General features: G+C 42.6%; 1 protein-coding gene across 6 annotated transcripts in view; it reads right to left on the minus strand.

Moving 5' to 3' along the window:
* SORCS1 (sortilin related VPS10 domain containing receptor 1) overlaps positions 1-23,274 on the minus strand; it is a 590,109-nt gene that overhangs the window by 374,910 nt on the left and 191,925 nt on the right. For all 6 annotated transcript variants that reach the window (XM_024346619.3, XM_009459224.5, XM_003951748.5 and 3 more), the window contains exon 2: positions 6,346-6,413. In XM_024346619.3, coding sequence (XP_024202387.3) covers positions 6,346-6,413 — 68 coding nt within the window. The remainder of the gene's footprint in view (positions 1-6,345; positions 6,414-23,274) is intronic.

The raw sequence follows: 23,274 nt of genomic DNA on the forward strand, positions 1-23,274 counted from the left end.
CAAAACGAAACAAAAATCACCAACTTGCTCCAAGATTAATGTGTAATCAATGACAAGACCAACCGGGAGCAAAAGCTCATTAATTTGGTACAGTGACATCTCGCTCTGTCTTGCCTGGTTTGTTGATATCCAGCAAGGCTTACAGCCCTAGGACATCACTATAAGGTCAACAGCCTCTTGGCCTCTTGCCTACCCTACCACCTCAAGGGCATTTGCCAGTTGCCCCTTTCTGACTCTTCAGCTGCTAAAACTTGTAAAGAATAAGGGCTCAATTGAAAAGTGCACATATCTATTTGTTGGACAAGAAGCCATTTCTCTGTCACCCAGTATTTTTCAGGAGTAAGGCAATTGCTGCTCAGAATGTTACGGCATGTAGAAAACCCTATTCACTCTGTATATGGTGTTTGTACGTGTGTGTGTCTGTGTGTGTATATATATATACACACAATACATATATAGATATTATATAATAATATACACATATATTTCTATAAAATATCCTGTTGCTTGTTTGGGTATAGAAAGATCCACCAGAAGGCAGAGCTCTGGAAGACAGATAAGCAATGAACGTATGGAGTTCAGTAACATGTCTGTAAGTCTATAGGCTACTACTTGCTAATTGTGCGACCTTGGGCACACCATAAAAATGAATTAAGAGGATGTAATAACACATGTCTAACACTCAGCATCATGCCAGACACATAGTGAATACCCAATAAAGGTTTCCAGTATTGTCATTACTACCATTATCATTATTATCACTAAACGAGCAAGGTGTTGGGTTCAAGGACTCAAAGATGAGTTACGAAGAGAAAATATCCACATGAGGAAAGTAAAGAAGCAACACTTATCTCATATTTTTATTACAACACTTATAGTTGTGTGAAAGTCTATTTACATTATATCTGTCTTATTCTGGGATCTGGCATTTCTGGGCGGCTGCTTCAATAACTTATTCAATACAATTACATAAGGAGGGATACATGCAAGTGTATTTCCCTCTCACCTTGACTGTCCACAGATCTTTGTCCCCCTCTAAAAAGGAACATCTGGCCAGGCACGGTGGTTAACACCTGTAATCCCAGCACTTTGGGAGGCCGAGGTGGGTGGATCTCGAGGTCAGGAGATCGAGACCATCCTGGCTAACATGGTGAAACCCTGTCTCTACTAAAAATACAAAAATTAGCCAGGCATGGTGGCGGGCATCTGTAGTCTCAGCTACTAGGGAGGCTGAAGCAAGAGAATGGCGGGTGAACCCAGGAGGCAGAGCTTGCAATGAGCCGAGATCACGCCACTGCACTCCAGCCTGGGCGACAGAGCAAGACTCCGTCTCTAAAAAAAAAAAAAAAAAAAAAAGGAACACCTGGAGGACAGAGCCTATCTGCTGTTGATCTAGGTACATACACACCTTCCCCTCACTGGACCAGATCATTCCAAGGCATAAAGGAGTTAATCAATACAACACTGTTGAATAAATAAAAGAAATAAAATACAATATAATAAAATTATCTTTGGATGACCATGAAGTCTGTTGTGTTCACTGCTCTGTTTAAAAACACAGTTACTGAGCACTAGCTATATGCTAAGTCTTGTACTTGGGGCCATGGGTACCTTGCAGATGTCTAAGACTTGCCTGAGGTCATAGTCCCCAATTTTTGGCATAGGCAGGTTTTCTGAGCATAAAGTACTGAAACCGCCCCAATAGCCCCATAGACACTTCTTTTGGATAAAAATAGGAATTGGCCCTTCCTGTCTTAAAGCTTGAAACTTAACATTTGTTTCATCTGAGTTCCCTCCTCAGGAAAGGCCCTGGAAGCCTCTCAAAAAGTATCAAAGAACTAAAACTCACTAGCTCATTGCATTCAGACAATGAGATTCCAGGCCTCTCATTTTATCTCCTTACCCTTCCCTAGTTCCTGTTTTCCAACACAGTTACATTTCTTCCCTGCTATGTTAAACTCCTAACTTTAGTGAGTCAGGGAGATGGATTTGAGACTCATCTCCCATCTCCTCAGCTCTAGCACCCGGTTAAAGCCTTCTTCCTTGGCAATAATAGTTGTCTCAGTGATTGGCTTTCTGTGCAGTGACCAGAAGGGCTGAGATTGGATCCCTGGTGTTTTGGTAACAGTATGAGCCGGTGCAGGAGAAAGTCAGTTTGTGCTAGGCCACCTAGTTTCCCTCAAGCAAGGCTGTGCTAGACAACTCAGAACCATAAGGCTTTCTCTTCCTGACCCCTGTCCTCTACCCACCCAGGCCTGTCCCACTCCTCCTCTGTATTAACATACCTACGGAGGTTTCCTAAACTCTTGAGTATGGGCACTGTGAGCTGTTCAAAAGTCCTACCGAGGTTTCATATATGACACATTATATATTATATTATATTATATTATATTATATTATATTATATTATACTATGTTATATTATATATTATAATATGAAGTATTATACATATTTTCCACCTTATTCTCTGTTTTCTAAATTACATTTTCAGTAAGGTATATGTCATTCCTATTAAAGTACTAAAATGACCAGGCATAGTGGCTCATGCTTGTAATCCTGAGAGTTTGGGAGGCTGAGGTGGGAGGGTTACTTGAACCCAGGAGCTCAAAACCAGTTTGAGTAACAAAGTGGGACCCTGTCTCTATCAAAATAATAATAAAAAAAAATTAGCCTAGGGTAGTGGCAAATATTTGTAGTCCCAGCTACTTGGGAGGCTAAGGTGGGAAGATCACTTTTATCTGGGTGTTTGAGGCTGTAGTAAGCTGTGATCATGCCACTGCACTCCAGCCTGGGTGACAGGGTGAGATTCTGTCTCAAATACTACTACTACTACTACTACTAATAATAATAATTTAAAATAAATAAAATTACCAGTTTCTAATATATCACATACCTGAAGTAGTCACACCAGTATATGACATATGGCAAATGACTATTAGGCGTATATTTTAAAAATATATTATGTATCTGTGGGTATAGTGTGTGTGTGTGTGTGCACGCGTGTGTGTATATGCATGGTCATCTCTCAGTACCTGGAGGGGATTTTTTCCAGAACCCCCCATGAATACTAAAATCCGCAGATGCTCAAATTCCTGATAGAAGATGGTGTAGTATTTGCATATGACTTACTGACCTTCTCCTTGGTATATTTAAAATCATTCCCAGATTACTTGTAACACCAAATAAAATATAAATATTATGTAAATAATTGCTATACTGTATTTTTTTACTTGTATTGGTGATAGTGTTGTGTTGTTTTTAAATTTTTTTCCCCCAACAGTTTTGATCCAAGATGGGTTGAATTAACAGATCTAAAACCCATAGATAGGGAAGGCTGACTATATGTATATATATAGTCATGTATCACTTAATGAGGTGGATGAATTTGGAGAAACATGACCTTAGGTGAGTTTCTCATTGTGTGAACATAATACAGTATACTTACACAAACCTCGAAGGTATAGCATACCACTTATGTAGGCGTAAGGTACACCCTATTGTTCCAAGACTGCAAATCCATACAGCATGTTACTGTGTTGAACACTGTGGGCAATTGTAACATCATGGTATTTGTGTATCTAAATATATCTAAACAAAAGAGGTACAGGAAAAATAACAGTATAATTTTATGGGACCACTATTGTATATGGTGTCATTGACTGAAATGGCATTATGCAGTGCATGACACTATGCATCCTTCAGTGAAATTCATCTTAAGATTGAGAAGCCAGCAGGTCATTCGCGCCACACTTTCCCAGATTTCACCCAAGTAGACTGCTCCTTCAGAAGGGAAGCCTGATACTAATGGGATGTGATGCCATTTTTTAAATTAACCCTTTCCACTAAGTTTGAAAAGGACATTCTTCTTAGACTGGGCCATCAGTAACAATGCCCCTTCATGGAGAGAAAAGCATACTGAACCTGAGCTTCCACAGTCTAGGGCAACCTGCTCCTCAGGCCCTGCAGGCATGCTCTTTCCACTGTGCAGGTGGAGAGTTATGACTGCGTAAGCCTCTGTCCCAGTGAGACAAAACTGCATTATCTATTAAATTTCTAATATGCAGACTATACTTTATATGGAAAATGCACTGCATAAAAAAATGCTGGCTTTTACTCTTATACATGGAGATCCATTAGAGAAATCTATCAGGGAAGTATGAAGTTGCTCAGAGTCACAGAGATTCTGATGAAGGGTTACAGAATTGAAGCAATATAGTAGGTGCGGGCTCCTTAACGCACAAAAAATTATACTTTTATTAAGTCCCCTACCAAACTTCCCACACTTTCAGTTACATCCCTGTAACCAGAGACTATATCCAGAACTGGAAGCTTAGTTTTCAGGCTTCAGGCTGTCTTGTGGCTTGAAGGTTGGGTTTCATTGGGGGCTTGTCCCTATCTGCCTAGGAATTTGTTGGCCTTCTACTACTATCACAACAATTTTTCAAATGAATAGGTACAAATCCCTTAGCGTAGAGGAGCTCCTTGAATACCAGCATGACTGGGCAGTTGGGCTACCAGGGTCTAAAATCATGGATGGGAAACTCCTCCGAGACCCAATATGTTTTTCTCTTTCTACCTACGGCCTGCACCTCCCCCATTTTGAGCCTATAAAAACCCTGCCCTCAGCCACACGTTGGGACTACCTGCCTTCTGGTAGGGACTACCCACTTTGGGTCTCCTCTCCACTGAGAGCTGTTCCGTCACTCAATAAAACTCTTCTTGGATGCAGGACAAGAACCTGGGACCCACCCAACAGCGAGTGAGAAAGGAGCTGTAACACTGTAGCCTTCCTGTCCTCTGTTGGCGCCAGGCAGCTGCCCCACACAACGGGAAGTAGCAGTGGCGCTGGGCCAGCCTAGGAGGCATGGGCTAGAGCAGAGCAGTGGGACTGAACGAGCTGTAACACGAATGAGCTGAAACCCACCCCCACCCCGTTTGCTGCACTGTGGCTGGTGGGAAGGAGAGAAGAGCTATGACCCTTCTGGGGGCCTAGACCTCGGCTCCCCAAGCCAGGGCTGTGTTATGCTGTAACACCCCCTTTGGAGTTCCATGATTGCTGGTGTCCCCGAGTTTTTAAGGCGCCACCGCATTCCCCTCGTCCAGACACCAGTGCCCAAGGCGGAGGCCCCTTGTCATACACCTGGTCCAGCCACAGCCTTGCACAGAGCCAATGCTGGAGCTGCCCACCCCACCACAGCAGCTGGCACACCTGGCTTGCCCTTGGCAGGCATGAGATATCAACCAGTAGTATGAGCTGAGTGCAGCCTGATGGGCTAAGTGGGCAGAGCAAGCCCTGTGGGCATAAGCAAAACTCAAGCAGAGGCACTGCCGGCTGTGGAGGTCTCTGGCTGGCGAAGAGGCACTGAAAAAATCCCGTATGATTTCCACACTCTATATGTGTGAAGCAATACAGTGTGAATCCCAAAGATAAGGGTGTGCATGAGTGTGGGTATGCATGCCTGTGCTGCTGGTGAGCTGCAGGACCACCATGGAAGGGAAGTTAGTAAAGGAATGTTGCCCTGGGCCAGGCGCGGTGGCTCATGCCTGTAATCCCAGCATTTTGGGATGCTGAGGCCAGCCGGCAGATCACCTGAGGTCGGAAGTTCAAGATCAGCCTCACCAACATGGAGAAACCACGTCTCTACCAAAAATACAAAAAAAATTAGCCAGGCGTGGTGGCGCATGCCTGTAATCCCACCGTTTTGGGAGGCTGAGGCCTGCAGATCACCTGAGGTTGGAAGTTCAAGATCAGCCTGACCAACATGGAGAAACCCTGTCTCTATCAGAAATACAAAAAAATTAGCCATGCGTGGTGGCGCATGCCTGTAATCCCAGCTACTCGGGAGGCTGAGGCAGGAGAATCACTTGAACCCGTGAGGCAGAGGTTGCGCTGAGCCAAGATCGCGCCATTGCACTCCAGCCTGGGCAACAAGACCAAAACTCCGTCTCAAAAAAAAAAAAAAAAAAAAAAAAAAAGTTTCCCTGGTAGAGAGCCTCGTTCTGCAGACCTAGAGGCTGTGCTGATTCTTCTGCAAAGAGACTTCCAGTCTCACTTCTGCTCCAATAAACTCACAGGTCAGTGAGACGGTGCATAAACACAACCTATCATACAGGTTAGCAAAAGAATCTGGCTGACTAAAAGAAGGGGTCTATAAAGAAAGTAAAGCTCTGGCCTGCCTGGAGATAAAGCCCAGCGCATCACTAAAGGAAACAGAGAAGAAAGAGAGAAAGCAAGCAGTGCATATCACCAGGAACCTTCCTGCCAGGAAAAAGTGGGTGGGACAGCAGTAGCAGGCATCACACTTAAATAACACGGTAATTATTAGCTCCATTTATCTACATACCTCCAAAGCGAGCTCTCTGTGATGCTCCCCAGGTTATAGTCATAGAGCTTTGTCAAAATGAGAATCACCTGAAGGCAAAAGAAGAAATCATGGTTAGTCTCAAACAATTACAATCTCTTAGAACTGAAATGGCCCAAGGGAGGGCTTAGGATTCCTTTAATAGGCGCTTAACATAATTGAATGAATTGTTACAGCATTTGCCGCACTGACTGGGGAAAGGTTGGCTTGTCTTTCTGCCTTCCACTGAATTGCTTAGGCCTATCCTCTCCCCAGCTTTCTCCCTGTCACCCTGCAGCAAGGGTTACCTGCTCCTGCAGGCATTTCTTTCCCTAGTGGGTTTAGCGCTTTTAGGGAAGGCTGGCAGAGCGGCCAAATATGCACACAACTCAGGTACTCACTGAGCAGATGCCTGGGAGAAAGGAAGGTCAATGATTAGTTTCCAGCCCTAGTAGCTGGGTGCATTGAGCAGGTTACCCAATGTGCCTAGCTACCATCTTTTTGGGAGACAGCAAAGAATTATTTGAAAGAATGTCAGTATGCCCATTTATTAAGGGGGATGAACAGTAATGCTATCTCCCAAAAGAATTGCTGTTTGAAGTTAAATTAGGAAATAAATACAAATTACATATCTATTAGCATGTGGTTTTTTTTTTTTTTTGGAGATAGAGTTTTGCTCGCACGTGTTGCCCATACTGGAGTGCAGTGGCACGATCTTGGCTCACTGCAACCTCTGCCTCCCAGGTTCAAGCGATTCTCCTGCCTCAGCCTCCCGAGTAGCTGGGATTACAGTTGCCCACCACCACGCCCGGCTAATTTTTTGCATTTTTAGAGATGGGGTTTCGCCATGTTGGGCAGGCTGGTCTCGAACTCCTGACCTCAGGTGATCCACCTGCCTCAGCCTCTCAAAGTGCTGGGATTACAGGCGTGAGCCACCGCACCTGGCCTAGCACAGGATTCTTAAATGTTAATTCCTTCCCTTTGCTCTATGTGAGCTTGGTTTTAACTTTCTTCTGAGTTCCAATTTCTAGGAAAGCCATTAAATAGAAGCCACATTGGCAGGGCTAAATGAAAGCATTTTAACGAGCAAATCTATTTCATGGGGTCCAGATAATTACCGTGTAATATATTTCTTATGGAACCCTCCATAAGAAACAGAGAAAATCAAAAATTAGGAACAGGTCTCAGGAAAGAAGCCGTAGAATTGTGGAATGCTAAATTTAAGCTATATTCGCTCCACAGCAAATCCTCCTCCGAAATAGAAAGCAGCACTATTTCCAACTTTACCCAGAGGAACCTAAACTATTTCATTCTTTCAGAATTCAACGAACATTTATTAAACATTTATTAGGAGCCCAGGATTTTGTCTGACGCCAGAAGAGAACACAAAGAAAAACAGATTCCGTCTATGAGTCGGTGATCCAGTTAGGACAGAAGCGCTCATGAAAGAAAAGGGAAGTTGATAAAGAGCTATATACCCCTTCTCAGTCACACCGAAACCCTTCCCGGGACAGCTGCTCCGGAAGACAGCTTCTTTTGGTGTCTGCAGCAATGAACAGAGTCCACCTGGTTACTTGAAATACATGAGCCCAAGGACACTTGCGAAGATTCCACAGAGCAGTGTGTGTTCCTAACCACTGATTTCTCCACCTTTTACTTGCTCTTCTTACATAAGGGAAAAACATTATGGGTTTGCTCAGTTTTCTGTCGAAGTTCGTATTTTCCTCCTGGTGCTCATAACCTAGAACATTTGGCCCGGCCCAGCTGTTTCCAACTCAGCAGAAAAATGTTGACATTGATTTCCTGAATTCTTCTCTGAAGGCCAAGGGATCAGTTCTAGCCACAGTGAGCATAGAACATTCTAACCTTAAATTCCGGGGCTGTAAGCTGCTGAGGAATGCTGAGTCCAAGTTCCACTCTACTAGCACAGCGTTTGATTTACTGAAGGCACAAGCATCAGTGAACACATTCTTAACTTTTTAATTTCACAGCAAGCAAACTGGAACTCCCTGACCTTAGGTTTGTTCTGAGTTCAAGGAAAAAAAAATTACAGTAACTTAAAAACAGGCAGAGATCCCTGAGTACCTGTCATCTAAGGCCACCCCTCTCCTAAACTACAGCACAGCTTCCTTCCTTCCAGGTCCTGTTCAAAACTTGCTTCTTTAGCAAAACGTGAGCATGTGTGAGGTGCGGGGCACCCCATGGACACATCAGATGGCACGCCTGTGGTAGGGCATATGCTTAACAGATCCATGTGCCAATTAAGTCGCTCTCAGTGCTAAATTTCAATCACCGCCATCCCAGGAACACTGATCAGTGGCAGCAGGGTGGCTGTTTGTTTGAAGACACAGAATGATGTTCCTACTCCACCTCAGTACAATTTTGCCGAATAAGCCTATAAATCCCCCACCAAGAAAATAGGGGTGTGGGCATAAAGCATTTCTAGGTAGTTGCTCTCCTGATACAAGACCGCAGTAAACTAAATAATGAAGTTCAGCTGGTCACAGGCTGTGTCTCCCATTCTTGTGATGAGGGAATTCAAAGGTGCCCCGGAGAAGGAACTCTTTAACCCAGCATGTAATGGTGTGGAGCCACTTGCACAAGCACACAGAAATTGTTTAAGCAATCCCAGGGCAGGCGGGCAGGGAGGTAGAAACCGCTCCCTGCCTCTTCTTGCAGGGCTAGTAAAACTGAAATGCCAGTGATACACTCAGGCAGTTTATCAACACAGCACCAGAAGTAGAGTCCTTTATGACATTTGAAAGCATATCTGCTTGAATCAATCTATTTAATCTTTCTGTTTTCAGAACAAGAGCAAGAAAGAAGGCACAACTGCTAACCTTTAGTTTTCAATCGATTATTTGAGATTTCTTTTTCTTTTTTCCCTTCACTGCCTCTGTGCATTATTTACCATCTTATTACTGAACAACGATGCATCCTTATGTTAGATATGTTTTGTTGTTTGTTTGTTTGCTTTTCTGTGACGGCAATACTATTTCACAAATCAGTTTCTGTTAAGGGATCCAGAGCCAAAATCACTACATTTAAATGAGAAAATGTGAAAAAATGAAATTGCCTCCCTATTCTGGTTTTATTCTCTGTTGTTTTTGTTGTATTTTTCAAACTCAAAATGGGGCAAAATGAAGCTGTTTTGTTTGCTTTCATTTTTGTTTTGAGATGGGAGTCTCGCTCTATTGCTCAGTCTGGTCTCAACTTCTGGGCTCAAGGGATCCTCCCACTTTAACCTCCTTAGTAGCTGGGAGTAAGGTGCAGGACACTGCGTCCAGCTTTCAGTGGAACTTTTCAATTAAGTGAAATGTGGTATGTGCTTAAATAATATACACATAATTTATTTTTATTCATTCAGCACACAATTTTCATGTATAGAAAAACTGAGTTCAAGTGTAGAGTATTCAAGTTCAATCAAAAAGCAAAGCTGTTTTGATGAACACATATACATCTCAAAATGCATATGAACATATATACCCCCACACAAAGTGGCATATCCATCAGCACCCCATTTACTTCTGTATCTTGTTTTCATTATACAGTGTTAAAACATCCCTGATTCAAAACAAGTGGTCACAATATGGTACTAGCTTTTTAAGGTTCCTCTCTAAATCTTAGGATATTATCTTTAAATAGCTATGACCCAAATTATCTAAGACTTGATAACCTCCACCTATGCCATACCAGGACCTCTGCATCCAGTTATTTCTGGGATTTCCACAGTGACATGCTTCAAGTATCCCCCTCGCCAGTCTAGGACTTGCTGTCAGCACATGACATTTGTACTTCTTTCACTGTGACTCCTTCTTGCCACATCTATCGCTTACACAACTTTTGGGAGGAACTTCACTTGGTCCATATGTTTTCTCTCTTTCTTTTTTTTTTTTTTTTTTTTGAGATGGAATCTCGCTCTATCGCCAGGCTGGAGTGCAGTGGCGTGATCTCGGCTCACTGCAACCTCCGCCTCACAGGTTCAAGCAATTCTCCTGCCTCAGCCTCCCGAGTAGCTGAGACTACAGGTGCGCCACCACACCCAGCTAATTTTTGTACTTTTAGTAGAGATGGGATTTCACCATGTTGAGGAGAATGGTCTCGATCTCTTGACCTCGTGATCCACCTGCCTCGGCCTCCCAAAGTGCTGGGATTACAGGCGTGAGCCACCGCGCCCAGCCAGTCCATACTTAGAGAGAGGATGCCAGTGCCCACTCACCAAGCTGCTGTTCTCAAATCACCCATTCCTTGGAGGGTAGAAGGGTGCCAGAAACAGTGCCAGGTCAGGTTCTGTGCAGGAATGGGAGAGGGTCCAAGGGAGTGGGCAAGGGCTTCTTCCACAGCACTGAGCCACATTTTCATAACCCGGGCTCCCAAACTATTAGTGACCCTTTGCTCAGGCCCTTACAAAGCTCCTACTGAATAATTCCATCAACTCTAGCCCTCACTCCCTCTGGATAGGGAGTTGAGAAACCATCACAAAGGACTCTGTGAGAGGAGAATGTCAATTACATTCCTCCCTTCTAGCCCCAACCTCTTTCTGCACTGGGTTACAGAACAAAAGCATTCACAAACAGATGCTGGTATATGGATGACTAATAAGACTGTTCCACTGTAAATTACCAAAAGTCAGTGAAAAATATTATTTTGTATCAAAACAGTAGGGCAAAAAGCCTCATTTACAGGTATGCATTGAAATGAACTAACCTGCCAGCAGCATAAGACAGGCAGTCTCTCCTATGCCAATTATCAATCATGTAACACCTTTGACTATGACAGCATGGTTTTTATTATTAACATAAAATATAATTTAGAATTGAAACCCCAAACATTTAAGGAACCTGAGAACACCTTCCTGGTAATCTGGTTCTACATACAGCAACTTTTGAAAACTTGTGTATTAACTAAGTAGTAGATGGTAGAGAACCAAAATTTTTCTATGCTTTTCTAAACAGAAGCATAGGAATTTTCCATTTCTTTTCTTAAAAACAAAAACATAGCGTCTTCCTCTCTTCATTTACTAAAGAACTCACCCCACAGAAAGTGCGATGGAAGTGAGGCAGGAGACTGGAGGAACTTATTTCCTGGTCCTGGCAGGGTGAAATGAAGAAACCTGCAGAACTAGCAGATGACAGCAAAGGCAATCTCTAGTTGCCCTTGCTGCTCTCCTTAGCATAAGACACTCCCACCAGTGCCATGACAGTTGAGAAGGTCCATAGCAACACCTGGAAGTTACCACTCCTTTTCTAGAGATTTGTGAATAGCCCACCCCCTAATTTGCAAGTAATTAAAAGTGGGTATAAATACTGCTAGCAAACAGCCCATACACTGCTACTCTGGGCTCTGGGTTAGCCCTGCTCTGGAAGGAGTTGCCATTCGGCTATACATTGCCACTTAACAAACCTGCTTTCTTCTACCATCAGCTCACTCTTGAATTCTTTCCTGAGTGAAGTCAAGAACCCTCCCAAGCTAAGCCCCAATTGTGGGGTTCACCTGCTTTGCATCAGGAGGTTGGGGGGGTGTCAGTGGATTTGTAAGGATACTTAGCCTGCCTACTGCTCATCCAAGGATGTCTTAGAAAATGGGGACATATCAGGGCTGGGCGTGGTGGCTCACGTCTGTAATCCCAGCAATTTGGGAGGCCAAGGCAGGAGGATCACCTGAGGTCTGGAATTCAAGACCAGCCTGACCAATATGGAGAAACCCCATCTCCATTAAAAATAGAAAATTAGCCTGGCATGGTGGCGCATGCCTTCATCCCAGCTACTTGGGAGGCTGAGGCAGAATTGCTTGAACCTGGGAGGTAGAGGTTGTGGTGAGCCAAGATTGCAAAATTGCACTCCAGCCTGGGCAACAAGAGCAAAACTCCATCTCAAAAAAAAAAAAGAAAAGAAAAGAAAAAGAAAATGGGGACATATCTCTTCACTCTTCAATTAATAATAATTTGCATTCTTGTTTTCCTCTATGTCCAACTGTGGAAGCAGTATCAAATCTCAAAAGAAACAAAAGTATGGGCTTAGGATTAGAGTACACGATCCCAAAATGTCTTCCATTCCTTATGGTCTATATTTCCAAATCCTGAATAATGTAGATGATGACTAGGTCCTAGTCTATAAAACAGCACTATTTCTTTTGTATTTCTCTCAACCACTAGTGATTCAGGGATGGCATGGGCTGGTGCTTCTTGTAACACATTGGAAGACTCCACAGCACTTAGCCATACTAAAGGTCATAATTGCTTTTGCCTGGGGTGGGCCATAGTCTGGCTTGGGTGAGCAAGGGAACAACCATATTGAAGATGCCAGCATGTTGGGCGGTGCTGATGCTGGCCACCTTTGTCCTGCTCCCACCATCTTACAGCAGGCCTTAGTGTTTTTTCATTGTCCAAGCTCAGATAGCCACCTCTCTGCTTATTTCAGCAGCTTGCAAGAGACCAATTGTTTAGATGTATTTACAGATCCTGAGGAGAGCAAATATGGGGGAAGAGAATAATAAGGAGCCTGAAGAGATTTGGAGTAATCTTTCATGAGAATCAAAGAGTTGGATAAAATAAGAGAGCAGTGTTCAATGGCCAGAATTTTTTTTTTTTTTTTTTGAGACAGTCTTGCTCTGTCGCCCAGGCTGGAGTGCAGTGGCACGATCTCGGCTCACTGCAAGCTCCACCTCCCAGGTTCACGCCATTCTCCTGCCTCAGCCTCCCGAGTAGCTGGGACTACAGGTGCCCACGACCATGCCCGGCTAACTTTTCGTATTTTTAGTAGAGACGGGGTTTCACCGTGTTAGCCAGGATGGTCTCGATCTCCTGACCTTGTGATCCGCCCACCTCGGCCTCCCAAAGTGCTGGGATTACAGGTGTGAGGCACCGCACCCGGCCAGAAATTTGTTTTTGATTGTTTTCTTTGCACTCCAATTTTAGGGAAAAGCAGCAAACTCACAGCACTAGTTTTCTTTAAAATATGCATGTTCCAGATTGTGTGTCTTTGGCTAAGTATTTATTTGACTTTCCAACTTAAACAGAGGTTCTCATTCTTTTGGGGACCCAAGAATCCTTTAAGAATATAATCTGATACAACTTATGGGCATAAAACAATAAATATAACTTTAATAATATTACTCATCTCTTGAATCCTGGGGGGGCCATACATCCAAGAATAAGAACTTCCATAATTTTCAGAAAATAAGAGCTTTCTTTAGAAGAAATGAACTTTCAGCTCCAAAATTCTGCAGATTTAATTTAATAAACATTTATTAAGCTTTGTTAAAAGGCAATAATTTAAAAATACATGCTGTGAGGATACAAAACAAGGAATGATATTTGATATGAGTCTCTAAAAGCTCAGTCTTAGGAGAGGCAGATCCATACACAGGTACTTACAAAATATGAGGAAAAAAGATGTGAAGCAGGAGGGAAGTGTTTCTATCTTTCAAGGAGCAAGTAAGAGAGATGTAATCAAGAGATATTTCTTTTTTTTCTTTTTTTTTTTTTTTTTTTTTTGAGACGGAGTCTCGCTCTGTCGCCCAGGCTGGAGTACAGTGGCATGATCTCCGCTCACTGCAAGCTCCTCCTCCCGGGTTCACGCCATTCCCCTGCCTCAGCCTCCCGAGTAGCTGGGACTACAGGCGCCCGCCACCACGCCCGGCTAATTTTTTGTATTTTTAGTAGAGACGGCGTTTCACCACATTAGCCAGGATGGTCTCGATCTCCTGACCTTGTGATCCGCCCGCCTTGGCCTCCCAAAGTGCTGGGATTACAGGCGTGAGCCACCACGCCCGGCCCCAAGAGATATTTCTTAGAAAAGGATGCATTTAAGACAAATCCCAGAAGATGATTGTGATTCTGATGAAGATGAGAGGTATACAAAGGGTACTGTAAGGAAAGGAACTGAGGGAGAAAGCTCAGAGAGCATTAAGAAAAGGTCAAGTCTTCTGGTTTACCTAAAGGTTAGAGTATGAGTAGGGACCCAACACAATATCAGAATACAGAGATAGGCTTTGGCACTATTGTGGAGGACCTTAAATATTAGGCTGGTAGTGTGCTCTGCTCAAAACAGAAAAGGCTTTGGAACCAGAAGACGACCAGATTTTGATTTTTAATTAATTAATTTTTTTTATAGGCAAGGCCTTACTCTGTCACCCAGGCTAGAGTGCAGTGATGCACTCATAGCTCACTGCAGCCTTGAACTCCTGAGCTCAAGTGATCCTCCTGCCTCAGCGTCCTGGGTGGATGGGACTACAGGCACACACCACTATGCCTGGCTAATATTTTATTTTAACTTTTTGAGATGGAGTCTCACCTTGTCACCCAGGCTGGAGTGCAGTGGTGCGATCTTGGCTCAATGCAACCTCTGCCTCCCGGGTTCAAGCAATTCTCCTTCTTCAGCTTCCCAAGTAGCTGGGACTATAGGTGCGTGCCACCACACCTGGCAAATTTTTTGTATTTTTAGTAGAGACGGTGTTTCACTGTGTTAGCCAGGATAGTTTCGATCTCCTGACCTCCTTATTTGCCTGCCTCGCCCTCCCAAAGTGCTGGGATTACAGGCATGAGCCACTGCACCAGGCCTAATCTTTTTTTAGATAAAGGGTCTTGCTATGTTGCCTAGGCTGGACTCTAACTCCTGGCCTGAAATGATCCTCATGCCTCAGCCCCACAAAGTGCTGAGATTACAGGTGTGAGCCACCGTGCCTGGCCAAGACCAGATTTTGAGTCCTGGTTTAGCCACCAGATCTAGTAGAATGCCATTTGCAGCAAGAAACAGAATGCTAATAGTGACTCAAGCAATAAGTGGTTCATTATGTCATATAGCAGGAAGTCCAGAGTTTACGCAGTTCCAGGACTAATTTAGCCCAACAATGTCATCAAGGACCTAAGCAATGTCCACGTGTCCCCTCTGACAGTGTCAGCACTCAGTGCTACTTACCCTCATGTTTGCAAAGCGGTCATAACACTTCTTTTCATCACCTGAAGATGTGGCTATACTCAGCAGAGTAAAGAAAGGCCTCTGGTGTATACATGGGTTTTTGTGGGTTTTGTTGTGTTTTTTTTCTACCTAGGGAAGAAACTCTTTCCCAAAAGCCCTGCCGGCAAAACTCCCTTTACCCTCACCAACCAGGATTCTGCCACATGCCCACATGCAGTTCAATAAAGATGGAGAAAACAAGGAACTGGTATTTCCACTTGACATTTTCTATGATCAGAGGTGGGTTCTGCCAGCAAAGAAAGAGTGGGGAATGGCTGCTGAGTAGCAAATACTAGGGTGTACCACTGTGTGATTTTCAGTAAGTCGCCTGAATCCTGAACTAACTTGTAGCGTCTATTTGATGTCTACTCTGTGTGCCAGATATCATAATTAAGGAATTTCAATTATCTGATTGTTTTATGATGATGAAATTGAGCCACAGAGAAGCTAAGTAAGTTAAATTACTAAGCCAGTAATTTGAAGTCTAAGTCACATCACATATGGAATCCTAATCCCTGTGCTAAACTTTCCTCTCTGGTATCCTGTCTAATATGGGTATGATGATTACTAGAGGCAAGGCAGAACCACTGAAATGCCCTCACTTTCTGTTCATTTCAAAAACATTTCTTGAAGCCCTGTTACCTGTCAGACATGGTACTAGTCACAAACCCTTCTCTCACTCTGCCTTCTTCTAGACATTGCTGGAATATGTTTTCCTGATCATCGACATGCTTGAGTTTTTACTCTTTACTGACCTCAAGTCAATGGCATTTTGTGGTCATTTTAAAATTTAATTATTACGTTTTTTAAAGTTTTGAACCCTGGTAAAATCCTCTTCAGGAACTGATCCTTCCATTTAAATTACTGGAGAACTTGGCTGCTGCCGGATCAGGGTTCCTGACAGCGAATGCACATGCAGCTAACTGCAGATTTCCACAGATGGTTTTACAGTATCATCATTTAGATTTAAGTGAATGCATAATTATACTCTTTTTGAGTTATCAAAGGGGAAAGAAATCAATAATGGCTAAGCTGGATCAAGGTGCTCCAGAGGAGAGTTGAAAGGGTGACAGAAATACATATGCACGCACACACCACACACACTCACACACTAACATGTGAAGTCAACAGACAAAAGCAATCTGGTCTAGACAAACATACTTGACGAAATGAAAAAATGGTAGGAACAGTGGACTAATTTGGGGTACAAGAAAGCATCCAGAAAGCAGTTAGTGGATTTTTGCCTCTGAAAAGTATTTAATCCCTAAATGCCCTTTATATTTTGTAGCAGCCCACACATAATTTAATGTCATGTTTATTTATGTAAAATCCTCTGCATGGCACTGAAATTGAGTGAGTGAAACAGCCACTGCATACCCCCCGAGGCAATTAAAAGGCAAGCCAACCAACAGTGTTGCAGACAGAGCTAGGGACATACAGATAACCGAATCAACATTAGACACAGCAAATTGTAGCACATGGAGAGCCCTCGTGAAGAGCAAAAAAACTATTTGTAAATTTGCTATACCCTCCTGACTCTGTTTCCCCACAAAGCCAGAGGTCATTTGTAGCTAAGACATAAAATCTGCACCTGAGTTACAGGACTCTTCCTGTCCCAGCAGCTGCCATGTGAGAAATACTGCAGCTCTCACTCAAGGGAACTCATGTGTTTTCTCCCTTTGCTGAAAGCTAAGTTCCTTCCTGCTAGTAACAAGCCCAAAAAATAAAAATAAAAATAAAAAATAAGCTTATAATAAGGTTAAACCAAACTATCAGACTCTAGTCAGAGAGTCAGGTCTTTATATTCAGTAAATAAAACTAAACTTGTCAAATCCACTAGACTTAAGTTGCTTTTTGATGCAAATTTTGAAAATAGGGGACACATTTAACCTTTGACAGGTTCTTCTATTTCCCAAGTTCAGAGATGCTATCCACTCAAAAAAAAAAAAAAATGCACTCCCTCCAAAATCTATTAATTTCACATTGCCAAACCAGAGAGACTGAGGACACTTGTCTTGTTTCCTCCCCTGCCACCTCCTTCTCCTGTTCTTTATTTTGAATAATAAAAAGAGGATAAATCTCAAAATATATATCCATATATAATACATAGCTGACCACTGCATATTCTTCTTCCTCTTGGTAAATTATTCTGCCTTAAATGATTTTGACTTTTTTTTTAACATTAAACCAGGAAAATAAGGGAGATGCTAAATTAAATATTTTTTCTAGAAAAAAACCAAATAGCTGCACCAATGTAATCCCAAAAGAGTAGCAAGATGAGATAATTATACAAAATGTGAGGAAAATGCATATTCAAGACAAGATCTTTCTACATATGGATAGTAAAATAGAAAAATGAAACAGGCCTACAGACCCAAAGCCAAGGCTTCAAGACCTGAAATTAACTGGGGCCAGGGAATAGGGGGAGAAGCTGGCAACTTAGCGTGGTTGTCTCCAGAGCTGCAGTTGGAGGAAACCACGTAGCATATCTTGCGCAAGCCCATTGTTTTATAGTTAAAGAAACAAGCGATAAACCCTGTTCTCATTCCCCTCCAGTGCTTAGAAGGGAAGAGAGATTATATTCAACCTTCAAGCTAGTACCTACTCAAATTAGCTCACCTGATACACAGCTGCACAAACACAGAAAATGCACAGAATTCTCAGTTTAGAGCTGTAAAACAATAAGGAAATATTTATTGTATTATCTTCTCTCTGAAAGTCTATTAAAAAAAAAAAGACAAAAAATGCCGGGTGTGGTGGCTCACGCCTGTAATCCCAGCGCTTTGGGAGGCTGAGGCAGACGGATCACGAGGTCAGGAAATCGAGACCATCCTGGCTAACAGGGTGAAACCCCGTCTCTACTAAAGAAAAAAAAAAACAAAAGTTAGCTGGGCGTGGTGGCAGGTGCCTGTAGTCCCAGTTACTCAGGAGGCTGAGGCAGAATGCCATGAACCCAGGAGGCGGAGCTTGCAGTGAGCCGAGATCGTGCCACTGCACTCCAGCCTGGGCGACAGCGAGACTTCGTCTCAAAAAAAAAAAAAAAAAAAAGAGAAAAGATGTACCAATACTTAAGAGGGATACAACCCAGGTTTTGTAGGAGCGAGATGGAAGGGAAGTAAGAGCTGGAGAAATTCTCTTCCAAGTTCCCTGATGTGATGATCTGAGAAAGACAGATTTCCATGTTCTCAAATCAGTATCTGTCTGAATTATAGACACTATCTAAATATTAATATTCTTTGTATGTGAGAACCCACACACAAAGTGAACACACCATTAAGCAGCAAACTGTGTGTTAACGATGAGGTGCCCTTCTGTTCCTATGCCTTTATATATTTAGCTTCAATAGGAAGAAATGAAGCAAGTCTTTCCATTTCCACTTCGCCATCTTGTTTTTTTATGCTGTTTATTCACAGGTCTGAAGAAGTCAACTCAATTCTAAAAAGTATTATTTTTCAAGGTTAACACAAGACACTTGCAGGAAGCCAATAAATAATGCTATGCATATTACTGTGTTCCAAGTGTCAGAACATAAACCTCAATAAGAAACTGGAATAAAAACTGAAAAGAATGCAAGCTTTTAACTTTTTTTTTTCATTATCTCCTCTCATTTACCATAAAGAACAACTAACAAAAGCAACAAGAATAAAACACCAGGGAGAGTCAATAAGCAAGTATCAGATCTTATCTTTTACTATGGGAAAGTCTTAATGTAGGCAAAGGAGGAAGAAAAACATTTTACTCTCTTAAGAAATTATAGTCAATCAACAATAACAACTGACTTCTCTATTAACAGATCTTTTGTTTGCCTTGTCTGAGTGCTAAGGTGTGGTGAGACACAATTTGCCTAAAAGGAAATTCAAAACTTAAAAAAAATCTGGCTTGAAACTAAAATTTAGGTAACATCTTAAAATTCCAAGTAAAATGTATTAATAAATAACAAGACTTTCTTTTAGGGAAAAATCCCACGGAGGTTAAGTGATTTTTATATATTCCTTGTCTTTTAGTCACAGAACCAAAATGTTTCCATGTGATTCTAGTTCTAATTCTTTACAATGGCATGGCTAGTGGGTGGGTATAAAAATTTAGCATTTTGTTACTCTTTTAAAAGAAACTTAAAATTGGAAGGGAATGGAAAGATTATCTAACTCCATCTAACTCCAACCACCTCATTTCACAAATAGTGTAGGTTATACTTTTAGAAGAACCAGTTCCTGAATAAGGAATATCTGAGAGCAAAGAATAATCTTAATATATCATTTGCTGATTTTGTCCCTGAAGCAGGCCTATGTACAGAAGGAAGGACTGGATTGGGCCAGTTCTGAGATGGAAGAGTTGAAAGAAGTAGATCTAGGACCAGGACTAGACCCAGGTTTTGTGGGGATGAAAGTTATTCAATGTTGAGCTTCTCTTTAAGAAAAATAATACAAAGTCATAAACAAAACGAGATCTAAAACTTCATATTTACTAGCCCAAGAAATTAGATCACAAGAAATTAATAGTGCCTTAGAGATAGACACACTTTTGTTCTGAGATATCTTCAGGTGGTTTAGCGGAAATGAGTATACAGAAATGCTTTCCGATTCCACCCTGGCTTCCTCTCTCCACCTGGAACAATTGACAACTCCTCAAACTCCCCGCATTCAGAGGAGCCAGTGCCCATGAAGGCTCTGAATCTTAAGCTTCATTAGCTTCACTGTAAATTCACCTTCAGATAGGACTCCCCATTAGATGCTCATTAAGCCTTTTCAATGAAACTATCCATTTTAGCAGTCCTAGGCTATGAATCAGGAGATATGGACCTGAGCCCAGGCTCTGCTGCCAATACTCTGTTGACACTAAGAAAGTCAATATACTCTATGGCCATACCACCCTGAACGCGTCCGTTCTCGTCTGATCTCGGAAGCTAAGCACGGTCGGGCCTGGTTAGTACTTGGATGGGAGAAAGCCTATTTACTTCTTTGGGCTTCAGTTTCCTCTATGGCTGCACTACATGTTTGCAAGGGTCTCTTCCGATTACAATACCATTCAATGCGGAATACCTTGGCCTACTCTATCTTCAGTGTTGCCAGTCTTAGTAGGTACTATTGTCATTGTTCAAACTAAGAATTCTGAGTCTTCCTTGACTCTATTACCCCCTTCTTCCCTCCAAATGTAACCAACATCTCTTTTTTTTTTTTTTGAGATGGAGTTTCACTCTTGTCTCCCAGGCTGGAGTGCAGTGGCGTGATCCCTGCCCACTGCAACCACCACCTTCTGGGTTCAAGCGATTCTCCTGCCTCAGCCTCCGGAGTAGCTGGGATTACAGATACACACCACCACGCCCGGCTGATTTTTTAAATTTTAGTAGAGACGACAGGGTTTCGCCATGTTGGCCAGGCTGGTCTTGGACTCCTGATCTCAGGTGATTTGCCCGCCTTGGCCTCCCAAGGTGCTGGGATTACAGGCATGAGCCACCACACCCAGCCAATCTCTAAGGTTTATATACCTCTCCCATCTAACCTCACCTCAACCTGATCTGGGCTACATCAACCAAAAGACCGCAATGCTTCTGACAACTCTTTTTTTTTTTTTTTATTTTTCGAGACTGAGTTTTGCTCTTGTTGCCCAGGCTGGAGTGCAATGGCGTGACCCCAGCTCACTGCAGCCTCCAACTCCCAGGTTCAAGCAATTCTCCTGACTCAGCCTCCCAAGTAGCTGGGATTACAGGCACCCACCACCATGCACAGCTAATTTTTTTTTTTTTTTTGTATTTTCAGTAGAGATGGGGTTTCACCATGTTGGCCAGGGTCATCTGAAACTCCTGACCTCAGGTGGTCTACCTGCCTCAGCCTTCCAAAGTGCTGGGATTACAGGTGTGAGCCACCACGACCGGCCTGCTTCCGACAACTTTTACAGCATCTTATCTTGCTTTCCTCAGGTCACCCTTTACACTGCTGCCACCATGATATTTTAAAAAATAGCAGTCTAAACATCTTTCCATACTCCTTAAAACATGTCTGTAGCCTCTCACTGATCTTAAAGTTTAAATTTCAAAATATGACCTCTAAGTAAGAATGGCCTGGCTCCTGTGCTCATGTTCAAATCAGCATCACGCCAGTGCCCCATATGCTCTCAGAATTCCATGTGAACTAATATGTAATATCCTCTTGCTGACCTAAGGAATTCCAGTATTTGTTGTTCGTCTGACTGAATGACTGTGGTTATATTGATGATGGACTTTTCCAGGCATTAACAACATGTTTCAGTTACATGAGCAATTATTGTAACTAGCCTCTTGAGTTGAGTCACATCAGAATACCCTGAGAAATTGCAATCTACCAGCATTGCCATTTTATCAAATTCCAATTTTAGGAATGACATTCCAAATACTTTGGATTTCCTCTTGAAAGCTTAGGCTGATTAAAGGATTAAATGTTACACATAATTCAATGCTGTGTAACTCTTTTGTGAGGGCTGAGTAGTTGTAAAACATGTCTATGATCTAATCCAAAGGTTTATTGATTTTCCTGCTCTTTCGTTCAAGAGTGTTAGCTTTCATGCACAGCTCTGTGGGATTTTTGAAGGTTGGCCAGGACACTGCAGAGATCCACTTTCCATTCTGTCAGTTTCTTCTATCTAGGAAAAGACAGCCCTGGGTCAGTGCAAATATAACAGGGTGCAGATTTTGAATCAAAGTCTGAATTCCAGATTTTTCAGCTATTTCCTTTGAGACTCTCAAAATCTCTTCTTCTGTGTAATAGGAGCAAGGCCAAATAGAGTATGTATGGTGGCAGGGTGAGGGCTAATGCAAGAGGTTGAAAGGGCTGGATTCTGGTTACAGAGCCAATTTTAACACTTTGTATGACTTTAGTTAATTCATTTAACCTGTTTTTATTATTAAAGGGGACTGATAAAATTAGAAATCCCCAGGCCAGGCATGGTGGTTCATGCCTGTAATCAATCACGCCTGTAATCCCAGCACTTTGAGAAGCTGAGGCAGGTGGATCACCAGAGGTCAGGAGTTTGAGACCAGTCTGACCAATATGGTGAAACCCCGTCTCTACTAAAAATACAAAAATTAGCCGGGCATGGTGGCATGCACCTGCAATCCCAGCTACTCAGGAGGCTAAGGAGGAGGATCACTTGAACCTAGGAGGCAGAGGTTGCAGTGAGCTGCGATCGCACCACTGCACTCCAGCCTGGGTGACAGAGCGAGACTCTGTCTCAAAAAAAAAAAAAAAAAAAATTAGAATTCCCCTTCTAACTGGATTACCACTAATTGACTTTATTTTTGATTTGTGTCATTCTCCTAAGCATTTTGAATAACATAATCTATCCTTCTCAACTATCCTTTAAAGCAATATGTCTTACCTTTCTTCTTTTTTTTTTTTTTGGCCATAAAGTTTGAGTGACTTGCCCAAGATCAGGTAGGTGGGGGGGCTGAGATTTGAATCTGAACAGTCTGAGTCCAAAGCTCAGTGCCGTAGACAAGAGTAAACAGATACCTGCTCTCATTACCCATCATAGTTGTGTAGAGACTTACCAAGCTGAAAGGTTTGAGTTGAATGCTTTAGAGATGAATTACTATGGGAATAAAGAGAAGGGGACAATCTCTAGCTAGATGCAGGTAGGGACCTTTTCAATCTCTTACAACCAGCTAGGTGCTTTACACACAGTATGTCATTTAATCCATTCTACAGCAATGGGGAGATGTTTTTTGTTGCTCTCTTACAGAAGATGAAAACTGGCTGGGGCTTGGGTAGTACGTATTTAATCCTGGATCTTCTTGGCTTCTGATCTGGAAGTACGGCCTTGAAGGATGGCTTGTGCTAGCTCTTCTACCATTGAGGCTGAGGGGTCATCTTTGTATCACATTCACTGAGATCTCCGTGGATTCCACGGGCAGAGAGCACAAACCCTTGCTCGACCCTCAGCAGGTATAAAACATGAAGGGGTCATGTTCAGAAAAGAGGAGCGAAGCTTCTCAAGAATTTAC

The sequence above is a fragment of the Pan troglodytes genome, chromosome 8, assembly GCF_028858775.2.
Source record: "Pan troglodytes isolate AG18354 chromosome 8, NHGRI_mPanTro3-v2.0_pri, whole genome shotgun sequence".
Classification (NCBI taxonomy): Eukaryota; Metazoa; Chordata; class Mammalia; order Primates; family Hominidae; genus Pan; species Pan troglodytes.